At 47.8% G+C, this 11,946-nt stretch overlaps 1 protein-coding gene across 1 annotated transcript; it reads right to left on the bottom strand.

Annotated features, from left to right (window-relative positions):
• Positions 1-4,027: 4,027 nt before the first annotated feature.
• SFRP2 (secreted frizzled related protein 2) lies at positions 4,028-8,785 on the bottom strand. The gene is made up of 3 exons (XM_035326043.1): positions 8,127-8,785; positions 7,410-7,490; positions 4,028-5,919 (listed from the first exon to the last, which is right to left on the bottom strand). The coding sequence occupies exons 1-3, from the start codon at positions 8,617-8,619 to the stop codon at positions 5,615-5,617; spliced, it is 879 nt and encodes a 292-aa protein (XP_035181934.1). The 5' UTR covers positions 8,620-8,785; the 3' UTR covers positions 4,028-5,614.
• Between the last annotated feature and the right edge of the window lie 3,161 nt (positions 8,786-11,946).

Here is an 11,946-nt window from a genome sequence, read left to right as displayed (position 1 = left end):
AAAGCACCTGTCTCAGTGTGTAACCAGCCAGGGTTCGCTATTGTGCATGGCTGGAGATTCACATTACAAAAAAAAGGCAATTAGACAGCGCTAGGGATTTGAAGCAAGCTAACAATGCAGGGAAACCGTCAGGGATGGATTAGTTATCTCTTGCCTGATAAAAGCAGGTATCAATGGAAAACTCTAAATTGTCCTTCCATAGTGGCTCCATATGGAAAGCTTAATGTCTAATGAAGACTGCCAGGGGTTAACCTCTGGAAACAAAGACCTGGAAAGTTGAAAGCGTTTGAGCTTAAATGAGCATTTCTGCTACCTTTTCAGATCTTTCCCAAGAGTTGTTGCAAGTTTTGGTTGTAATTCTAATGGAAATGTGTCCAAACAGAAAATACTCCATGATTTTAGCATCACCTTCGTGGATTGAAAATTATTCCAAAATGATGATCTGAATCATTTAGGTTTTGAAAGAGCTGCATTAATATCATTGTCCTATCATGTTTTTTCATAAGCATATGTGCTCTTCCTTAAGTCTGGTCTGTACGACACAGAGCGCGCCTCCTAACCTGTGCTGGTCTCTCTTACAGGACAGCTTTTCTGTGCGCACGGTAATTGAAGTTTGCTCCATCAGCTGCGTGGCCGTGCAGCTTTCTGTGTAGGTTGGTTATTTTGATCGGCCGTGAGAACGATGGGCTGGCTGGCTGATTGCTGAGGTGTTCCTCCTGGCTGGGTGACAGCCTTGCTGGCTGACCTCCGCCAACCGCCTCTAACTCGGGGGGGGAGGAGAAACACTAATGTTTTTTGAGGCATCTAGGTGATTTAGGAGCCCACAGCTCACCCTGAAGGGGGTTGATGCATTTGGAAAATGTTACCCTATTAAACTTACCCCGAAGGGATATAGCGTGGTCTAATTTATGTTTGTGAGGCAGCTTGAGGTCTTGGATTCCTATGATGTGAATGTCTTGCACTCTTCATCCGGAGGCAAACAAGATCCATTCCTGTGGTTGTTTCATCAGACAGTCAGGCAGTACTGAATCTACATTTGCTGATAAGAAGGCAACTCGTAGATAAATCATAGAGGCATATCTCTGAAGCCTAGAAATGAGAGCCTCTGGCTCCAAAACCAAAAGCTTGGGCTGCCTGACCTGAAGGAGGCCGCCTACTGCTCTGGTAGCAATCAATCCATTGCTCTTCCTCTGGCATTGCCAGCAGTGGACATGTCACAGGGGTTCACAGGGCTGGTAGGATGGTGAGGATGGCAGCAGAAGGAGCAACCAAAGGGCTGCCCTGACACTTTTAAGGAGGTATCTCATGATCCAGCAGGCAGTGGGGGATGATGAGGTGGGGTCATGGTGGCTCTGCTCTTGGCCGGTGCCTTATATGACTACAGAGAGGTAGTGAGACATCAGGAAGAGGGTTGAGATAGGTGCACCATGGTGGGGGAACACGGGGTTACAGCAGCAGGGCTGAGATGTGGGTGACCTGGCTGTGCAAGGGAAGGTGTACTTTCATCTGTATGTTCTTTTTACAGTCTATACTCTTTAAAAGCCTGTTGCAGAATAAGGCTAGTGGCAGTGCCTGCGGTGACTGGTACGTGTCTGTGGCAGTCCTCGTGGCATCTAACCGCCCTCCTGTCCTCACAGAGAATCATTAATTAAATTTAAATGTCTCTTGCTGGATTTCCCACATGGGTCTTCTCATGTCTTAAGCTGGTCATTAGGATTTTTGTGGCTTGTGCGTAGTTATGCCGCACGAGTCCTTTAATAAAACATACTGAGGGAGAAAGTGTCTGCATGAGAGGGGGGGAGAGAGGGGCTGAGTGGCTTCTCTGTGGGTATGTGAAGTGAATGAGAAGTGGGGGAGAAAGGAAAGGATTAAGAAGTAATTAAAGGATAGAGAGGATGATAAATAAGGAAGAAAGGAAAAGACTGCAAGCAACATTGCTCATGGGTTTTAAATTCGTATTTAGGCAGTCATTTTTTTATACACTTGGGGGGAAAGAAGAAGCTGGAGGGAGCCTTGAATACTATTATGACTTCAAATTATGATCTTAGTGCAGCCTTGATTATATACCATTCTGATTGCTGTGGTCTAGTGATTAGAGCATAAAACTTGGAATCAAAAAATACACTTCTTTTCATGACTGCAAAGGACTTGCTGGGTGGTTTTGAGTGAGTTATTTCACCTCAGTGTGCCTCATTTTCCTGATCTGCAAAATTGGGATATTAATGCCTACTTTTGTGAAGGCAGTCTGAGAAACTTAAATGGAAACTTCTGTATAAATGTCAAGTATCATTATTATTGTTCTTAAACTAATTCATTGTAGTCAACTGCTTTTATAGTTTTTATGAAAGCAAATACAATGGAGCTACATAATTGGCTGCCTAACAATGTTTTTTTAATTAGAGGAAGACAAAAAGTGTCTGAAAAAACGCAACAGTGTGTTGCCTGTTTTCATCAATTGCAAACAAATTTCTGCTAGAACTGAAGCGTACCATACCAGGTAATGAAGCAGCTCCAAAACAAGTGCCAAGCACTGATCAGAAGTAACAGGTCCAGATAATTTTTTGTTTTGTGTTTTGTTCACTCTTTGCCTGAAACAAAGATTTTCAGTTATTGTTGTGTGAATATGAGTAAGGGTAAAAATATGAAAAATGTCTGTGTTTGTTTCTTTACCAGTATATGTGAGATGAAGCTTCCTCAGGCTGTGACTTTGAAATTCTGATTTTCGGTTGAATAGTTTGCAGTGTCTGGTTTATACAACTTTGGAAATGGATTGTATAACACCAACCCTGATACTCCCTCTCCTTGGCAGGGGGAGTGTTACCCGTCTTTTACCATGATGCTGTTAGAACAACGTAATGCAACTTAACTGGGAAAACGCGACTCCATTACTCCTGACATTTGCCTAAATCCTGCTTATCTGAAAGGTAATCCCACCACTGCCAGTTCACCCTGGGGGTGGATAGTCCCAGTGAGTCAGTCCAGGGCCTCCCGTGGAAGGCTTTATCAGCTGGGGTATGCTGCATGGCAGAATGCTCCTAATCCTGGACACTGATTATACTCGTGAAATTGAATGTTTGCTGGTCTAGTGTATTCTTGTTCTCCTGAATTTGTCCTGACAGGAACAGGATTTTGCTGGTGTAGCGGTGTTTATTTTGTGGTGTAGGAAAGGGAATGTTTTTCTAAGATGGAGCGATGTTGGTCATAGATAATGTCTTTTCATACATCCAAGCCATTTGGCAAAATTCTATTATGTAGTCTTGGCCTCAGTATGACCCCAGAGCGAGTAACTTGTGACCTGTCTGTCCTCATCAGCATCAGTACTGCTGCCTTCTAGGACAGCCCAATTAAGATAATTTTATGGTTGCTGTAGGAGGACTTAGTGTAAGGCAGGCTGAGTGGAGCAGTCCTGGTTGTTCGTTTTCGGTCCCCAAAGTGCGTGTTGCAACTGCTGCCTCTTCAAAGTGCTTTCCTCTACCAAGCAGCACAATCTTATTTTCTGCAGGCTCATCTTCAGACAGCTCCTCTTTTTCTGTGAGCTTGTTGCCGCTAAAATACCCAAGACCCATTCAGTGACAGATATTATGTGCCGAGTGAGATGGGTAGGGCTATGTGACATCTGGATGATGATGAACACGGTACTGATATTAGAATTGTTACTCCCTAGTGTGAAAAGATTCAAATCTGTTTCCCGAGAGGCCAGGTCCATTCAGAAGAAAAGTTGTAAAGACATTTCAGCAATGCACTGGCCTTTAAATAGAGATAGTGTTTCATAAAAGAATGCAGAACCATTTTGGAATGGGCCTTTTTATTATTGTTGTTGTTACTTTATTTCTGAGGATGTTTGTAAGGGCTAATCTTGTCTTGCTTGTTCACAGAGTCCTACCATTGTTTGTGTTGGGTGTAGTGACTGTATGAAGACATTGTAAGAGGGCAAATGAGACTTTTTTTCTAAAACAAATTTAACATGGTATATCTTTAGATTTTATCTTCTTATTATAACACTGAAAAAAATCACACCAAATATATGAAATTAGTATGACATTTTACTTTTAAAAAATCTAGGGTTGGATTTGCATTCAGTCTTTAGTTAGCATAAAACATTGTTCTTGGAAATACCGAGCTCATTCTCTCAGTGAGGGTAAAAGGAATTTTACATGTGAGACAGCACTGGGAAACAAGACTTTTTCAGGGTAAATACAATAAACGTCTAGCAGGTAATGCTCTTCCACAGACAACATGCTCAAAGACATTGCTCCAGTTACACTATTAGGTAGTGCAAATGATGTTTTATTTTCTAAGAATAGTGAGTGTACATACACACAAAACAGGCCTTGTTCCTACCATTTAAATTATTGTGAGTTGTTACTAGCAAATGAGATTTTTCAGTCTACTCTTGAACTCCTCGATATGACTGTTTCAAGTGTAAGGAACAGATAAATGGATTTGATTTGTAAGCAAATGGTCTCATTGTCATTCCTCTTCAGCAAAGAGCAGGGTCTTCTGAGAAGATGGGATGAAACTGCAGGCAGTCAAACAAAGAAACCACAGAAAACTCTTAGTGCTGAAGAGCTCAACAGAAATATATTAAGATGAGGTAACTGAACCTCAAGTCCCATGTCTCATGGGTTGGTCTTCAGGGAAATGAGGTCCAATATGTTTTATTTTTTTTATTTTTATTTTTATTTTTTGATTGCAGCACTAGATGTTTCACCGTGCTTCTCTGTTGGTGATTTGGGGTGGAAGGGCAAATTGTGCTTTGCCATGACAAAGCCCAGTTGGTCATCTTTCTCCCAAAACATATTAAAGTGAACTCATTCCAAAACAGACCAAGACAATGGGTAAACTATGATGTAAAGTTTATATACAAGAATATAACATTTATCTGGAATATTTACAAGGTTAATTAAAGCAATATTTTACAACTCTTTCAGGTTAACCACTAGGTATATTACAGTTAGGCTACAGATGGTTTAATTTGCAAAATAATAAGAAAAAAAGTTGCATTCAGATGAACCAGCTCCAGAACCTGTTCATTTTTTTTTTTTTTTTTTTTTTTTTTTCTCTGAGAGAAGGGCTCAGACTTGTGGAAAATAAAACATGAGAATGGTTAATATACTCTTATTGATGCCTATGTATCACATGCAAGAGTCGTAACATGACCTTTATAGTGTTAATATAGATGACAAGCCATTTCACCTCAGTGAAAGAGTCGTACCCCCTGTGACAGGCCAGTTGCACATGTGGCTGTCTTCTCTGCGTCTCCTACTTCTGCACAACAGACATGCATGTATACAGAGAAGCAGCAATATAAATGAACCAGCATTACCAAAATAAAGAGGGAAAACCTCAGACCAAAGTCACATTTTGCAACCATAAAAAAAAAAAAGCTTTAAGTGAGATACTTTAATACTTCCCAAAAATAGTCATGATTTTTTTTTTTTTATTACACTTTAACCTATGTACAGAAACAGAGGGCTCCCTCCCCTTGGAGAACGGTCGCTGCATCTCCTGCCCAGGGCATCTCGAGGCTCAGAGGAGCCGAAGCAAGAAGGTGCGGGAGGCCCGGAGAGCTCGGGACAGAGGAGGCTGCTGGAGGCGGCCAGAGCCGAAGCCACTAACACTGCAGTTTGCGGATGCTGCGGGAGAACCGCTTAAAAGCCCGCTGCCCTTTCTGCCACCGCTTCAGCGAGGTGATCACCAGTTCCCCAGCTTGCTTTTGGCCCATCACCAAGTAGGGGACGTTGATGTCGTTCATCTCGTCGCAGGTACACTGGAGGCCACCTTTGAGCCAGAGCACGATCTTCCTCAGATCCCTTTCCGTCAGCCCATTCAGCTTGTAGATGGTCTTGCTCTTTGTTTCGGGGGTGATCTTGGTATCCCCATTGATGTAGGCAATCTCCTTCACTTTTATCTTCAAGGCTAATGGAGTGAGGGGAGGGGGGAGTGGGATGAGGGAGAGAGGGAGAGAGATTGAGAGTTTTTTTCCCATTAGTGCACATAAAGAGGACCTGGGGAGGGAGGTGCTCTATTGCTAATTAAACTGTCAGGGCTGACAGAAGAGGCAGCAGGTGGCTCCATTTCTAAAGCCACAAAGGGCATGCAAGTCATTTCAGTTTGAATCAACCTTAGGACTGAGGGTTTTGGGGTTTCTTTTCTCCTCTTTCCCCTCCCCCTCTTTTTCCTTCCTTTCTAAATTAATATTTTCTCCAGCTTTTCTCCTGTTTGCAAACAGACAGAGGGCAGCTTTGTTACGTTAAGCACTGCTCTGTTTTTTTTTTTTTTTTAATTTATTTTTTATTTTATTTTTATTTTTTATTTTTATTTTATTTTATTTTTTTCTGGGACAGGACTGTCTTCCTGAAACCCTAGAATATGAAGGGGAGGCGGGGAGGCGAGTACCTAAACCTAATCTGAAACCTGATCTCTGCTGTGGCTGAAAACTTCTAAACTTAATTTATTAGGTTGGAGAGGATTTTAGGCAAACCTGCAAGGAAATGATATTTCACATGCATTGTTTTTTTGAAAGAATAGATCCAGCGGAGGGCAAATTGGTCCAACAGCTGCATTCGATTTGGTGAAATAACTAGGAGGGGGATACAAGGTTCTTTAAGAATCTGTGGGGCATGTTTAGCTTTAGGAGGATTTATCTGAGTGCAATTTGCCAGGTCAAAGCTATTGGTTGTTTTAGCAATTATGTCCCACAAGCAGGGTTCCAGGTTTTGTTTGTTTGTTTTATTTTGTATTTTAGAAAAGCTTTTGAGTTATTACAGATATTTATAGTACAAATCTGTCTCCAGGTATAAACACTGACCTCTTATAAAAGGATTCCCCTCCCTATTCCCCTTTTCTCTTGAAATGCTAATGTGTGGATAATGTGCTGTTCAGTTGTCTGCATTGAAGGGGCTTTCTTGTCCTCTTCTAACCCCAGATCTTCACATTAAGTTTATATCCCCAATTGTCTGTGCATTACTTTCTCTGTCAAATGATATATAGAGCTTCATTCTTAATCTGCGGAGAAACTTTCTTTCTAGCTACACGGTGAGATTGGTCATGCGGCTCTTTCTCGTGTGTCTAAGGGAAGCTTTGCTGTACCTCTCCCCAGGCAATAGTCTAGATGAAAGATTCCTTTTTTTCATTTCACTTTCTATTCGGCTTGCCTGCAACATCCACATAAAAGAGCACTGCTTCGAAACAGCACTCAGAAATGGACTCTAACGGGGCCACTTTTTATTCGGAGGTGCAATTTTGCATTTCCGGACTGGAACAGTTGGACGCAGAGGGACAGACGGGTCCATCTGCAGACGAGACAAAGCCCTGCCTTTATTCAGGCACTTCTCTCTGACTCCTCTGGGAGTTCTACCTGCTCCTAATCCCGCAGCTCTTAACCAAGGGGCTCTGCTTCCACTTACCAAAGTCATTTTTGCAGAGGTTTTCCACGATGTCATTATCGTCCTCGTTTTTGTTCTTGCAGGCATCGCAGACCTTGGGTGCTGGAAATGCAAGGGACAGTGCTCGTCAGGCTCGGGGAGAAAGGAACAGCAGGTGGCGTTGGGAACCCTTGGGGGAAACCCTGGCGGTTTTTCCATCCCTCGACGGACGGACAGACAGACTGCGCGCCTTCTCCCACCCTGCTCTGCCTTTCCACTTGGCCGCCCCTCACCCCGGCGGCAAGCCGCTGGAGGAGGGCGCACGGGCTGCTTTTAGGGTCACACCTAAACCCAAACTTTTTGCTGTTGTTGTTGTTGTTTAAACGGGGAAAGACGAAGAAGGGGTTTGTGGTGGGGGGGAAAGACGAAGAAGGGGTTTGTGGTGAGGGGGAAACATCGGCTTGAGCACCGATCTTTGCGGGAACAGGACGCTCCCGTTACCGGCTTGGGGAGCTCGAGTGCGGGGCTGCAGACCTTCTCCCTGGTTTGGGGGCAGGCTGGGAGCTGCGGAGCGGTGCCGGCCTCAGCCCCGCACCCCCAGCTCGGGGGCTGGGGGCTCGGGCACCGCCGCGGAGCTGAGCGCATTGATTGTGGGAATCCCGGGGGGGGGAGGGTTCCCCCGGACCCCCGAGCGTGGGGCAGCGCTGCGAGGGCAGGGGGGCGCCCCGGCAGGGGGCTGCCCCTACAGGGGGCTCTTACCTTCCCTGGTGACCGGCAGAATGTGGTCGCTGCTGGCCAGCGGGATGCAGAGGTCGTTGTCCTTGGGGAAGCGGCTGCAGTCCAGCATGTCGGGCCAGGGGAAGCCGAAGGCGGACATCACCGGGGCGCAGCTCTCCTTCACCTCCTCGCAGAGCGAGTGGCACGGCTGGATGATCTCGTCCAGGTCGTCGATGCAGACGGGGGCGAAGAGGGAGCAGAGGAACTTCCTGGTGTCGGGGTGGCACTGCTTCTGCACCAGCGGGATCCAGGTGGAGGCCTGCTCCAGCACCTCCTGCACCGTCTCGTGCCCCAGCAGGTTGGGCAGCCGCATGCTCTGGTACTCGATGCCCCGGCACAGCAGCATCGGGGCGGGGATGGGCTTGCAGTTGGAGCGCTTGTAGGAAAAGTCGGGTTCCCCGAAGGGGAAGAGCCCGGCGGCCGAGCCCAGGCAGTGGGAGGCCAGCAGGAGCAGGGCGCAGAGGCGGCGCTGCATCGCGGGGCGCTGCCGGGGCTGCTCGGGGAGCTGGGTACTGGGGTGCCGGGGTGTCGGGGTGCCCGGGTATCGGGGTGCCGAGCGGGCCCCAGCCGGGGCTGCTGCCTGGCAGACGGGGACGGAGGCTCTGAGCGAGATGCGGGGGCAAACGGGAGTTTGCTGGATTTTTTGTATGCAAATGGCAGGGGGAGCGGGGGCTGGGAGGAGCCTGGTGACAGCCATCCAGAAAGGATTGGTCACTACTTTCTTGCTCTGCTTTTGCTCAGGGGGATTGTCTTTTGGCAGGAAATCCTTGCGAGAAACGGTGCCGGGCGCGCACGGGGAAAGGGGGGAGAGATCCCCGCGAACAAAGAGCCACCAAAGCCCTCGGAGCCCCTCGGCCGTGCAGGGGGGCTGCTTTCGGGTGCCGGGTGCTTCGAGGTGAGCTTTGCAGTTAACCAGCCTGCCCTGCAGCCGCCGGACCCTCCTCTGCCCCCCGGCCCGCCGTGCCCACGCTTGGTCCCTTCTCCTCTGGTGGAGCCGTGGTGATGCAGCCGGGGCCGCTTCCCCAAACCTGGGGCCGAGCCAGCAGCTCCCCGGGCCCCCCGAGGGTGCTCACAGGGCGGGCAGCGGCTGCGGGATGCCGGCTCCCTCGGCACCCCCCCCGCCGCCGCAGCGCCCCTCTCCGCAAGCTGCAGCGAGCACCGGCTCCCCGCTGCGAGGAGCAGAGGGCTGCTGCTGGCAGAGCCGGGCGATCCCTGGAGCTGCAGCCCCTGGGTGGCCTCCACCACAAAAGGAGGCTTCCCCTGGGTGCGAGAGTCCAAGGGCTTTTGCCATCCCATCACCTGGCACGTTCTTCTGGGGCCAAGAGCGTGGGACTGGCCCCGTGCCCGCAGGCACGTCCCTGCCCCTTCACTCCTGTCTTCACCTAGAAACTCCCTCCAAGAGTTATGTTGGTGTTGATTTGCCTAAAAGGGAGAAACAACAGACAAGGCGCTGGGGTCACAATGCAGCTCCAGCGCAGTTTGGGTATTTCTGGGATTTTTAGTAAAATTATTTATGGGATTATTATTGAAGAGAGTAGGCCTGTGTAGTATCATTTTGTGGTAAGCCACATTCATTAATCAGCTACTGAATAGATCTTCTTATAGAGATGTTTTATGGGAAGCCAGCCTTCCTGCTGTGACTTCTGTAAATTGCACAATCCCTGTACATCCAGTGTCCAGCCTGGTTTGGTCACTGCTTGCAGCACAGGAAAGGGATGGGACCCACGGTGTCCCCAGGGAAGGCAAGGGGCAGCTGTGCTGAGTGGCCACAGTGTTGCCCCAGGCTGGCTGTTGGCACACGCCAAGGCCAGTGCACGCTGTTTCGGGGAAGATTTCAGCATGCTTTCCTGCAGGGCGTGCTCACGGGTGTGATCTCCCTGCAGGCCAGCCTCTCTGTTACTTGAAGTTGTTCCAAACCTGGAAAATAAATACCCTGAATATCTAACATCCCTTGTGGAAGTGCTTAAAAGTAGTGCATTTCCTACAGCTCCACATACTTTTGCCATTTATTGTCTGCATTCAGTTCGTTCCTTTAAACAACATACCTGTAGCTCTCGGCCTCAGTTGGCTTCCATGGCACCAAGCCCTACAGATGACTTACGGTGCTCAATTTAAGCCCATTTTGCCAAGTCCTGAGCGCTGCCAGAGCTTGTATCTGTTGCCACTTGCAGGAGATGTCACCTCCAGCATCCTGGCCTTGGTCCCCAAACTCTTCTTCAGTCCCCAAACTCTTCTCCTTCAGAAAGGAGACCTACATTTGCTTTTACCCTGAGTTGGGTCTCTGTAAATGGACTTTTTTTTTTTTTTTTTTTTTTCCTCTTTCTTTCTCTCTCTCACCCTCTCACCTTTTTTCACTGCTTCTGTCATTTTCTGGCATCATTGACAGCTCATCAAGTGGAGCTCAACATGATCAGAAGACAGTTTGCAGCCCTGCACGCCGCTTTGCACAGACCCAGCTGCCGTGCAGCGTGCAAGCGAGGACCCAAGATTTGAAGAGACTGTTTAGACTACAACAATAATAACTGTCTTCCACGGTGGAGGATGAGACATTTCTGACAGAAATCTGCTCATTTTATTTTCACCAGAAATGTTTGCTTGCTTGTTTGTTTCCCATCCACAGGAAATAAAGAGGAAAAAACACATTGCTTTTCCTGGATTAAGCTTTGATTTGAGATAAGGCTTTATGAGACCTTGCTATTTCCATTTTTAATCACCCTTGGTGAACTCATTGGCTATAAATCTGAAATGACCTGAGATCATGTAAACACCACCAGCTCAAGCCTGCAGACCCAAGCCATCTTTATTGCCCTCACTCTGCTCCCTTGCAGGGGAAAGCACAGGAGCGGGAGGCTGGGCTCTCCCCGCCCAAGAAACAGCCACAGCTTGATGCTTAATTGGGAAGGAACTCAAGCAGCTGCTCCACCCCAGGTGCCGCACCCTGGGGTGGGATGAGTTTCCCCCAGGACCCCTGCCCAGTGCCTACCAAGCCCAGTTCTGCCCAGGTCCTGCCAGCAGGAGCAGGTAAGGGCATAGTGTGGCCCCGGCATCCTGCTGGGCGAAGCCGTGCAGTCCCTTGGCCTGATCTGGGAGGGAGCATGGAGCAGGGACCAGCAAAAAGACATTGCTCCTGAAGCACAAGCGGTATGGTAAAGCTGCCTTTTTATTGTTTTAAGTGTAAGCTTTTAAGCTCCTGCAAATTCATCAGGTGGCATTGGTGGTTAAGCTGTGTTAAACCCTGAAAGTGGTGTAAGTGTTTAAGCCACCTTAGCTGCTTAAAGGAATGTAAGCCTTTAATCCTGAAGTGTTTAAATCACCTTAAATCTTGGGAGTGAGGTGAAAGAATATGCTGCTTGGAAGGAGGCTGTGATCAGGGGCCCCTGAAACTAGGTAGGGATGCTGAAGTGAGCCCCAGTGAGCTGGCTGCTGTCTCCTGAGGTCCCACAGGACCGGAGGGGACCCCAGGTGTTTTCCTGCTTTCCTGGCCCCTGTGGAAGGAGGATGGGACTGGTGCAGGCTGCGTGTAATGACTGGATAGCCTGGGGCCAGCACAAGTCTTCCCCCAGAAAAATCAGAAAAAAATGTCTGCTGGGTGGTGGTGAAAATGAATCGGGTCTTTGGTGCTCTTGAGTTGTATCTGCTGCCTAAGGAGCATGCATGGTGTGTGCTCTTTACACTGAAGCCATGGTGCCACTTTTTCTCTGTCTGAAGCCTTGGTGTGAGCTCAGATCTGCATTGGTGCTTGCCTGTGTGGTAAAGAATGGGCAAGAAAGACTTGACTGAACGCAGGCAGCAAAAAATGCTA

Source organism: Oxyura jamaicensis, chromosome 4 (assembly GCF_011077185.1).
Source record: "Oxyura jamaicensis isolate SHBP4307 breed ruddy duck chromosome 4, BPBGC_Ojam_1.0, whole genome shotgun sequence".
Lineage (NCBI taxonomy): Eukaryota > Metazoa > Chordata > Aves > Anseriformes > Anatidae > Oxyura > Oxyura jamaicensis.
This window is presented reverse-complemented; position numbering and strand designations above follow the sequence as displayed.

Bases quoted from the DNA above. Each gene is read 5' to 3' on its own strand.
- SFRP2 (XM_035326043.1), bottom strand. From the start codon at position 8,619: ATGCAGCGCCGCCTCTGCGCCCTGCTCCTGCTGGCCTCCCACTGCCTG. The intron at 7,491-8,126 runs GTAAGAGCCCCC...TTGCATTTCCAG, and splicing joins TCTGCCGGTCACCAGGGAAG to CACCCAAGGTCTGCGATGCC. The intron at 5,920-7,409 runs GTAAGTGGAAGC...TCACTCCATTAG, and splicing joins CCTCTGCAAAAATGACTTTG to CCTTGAAGATAAAAGTGAAG.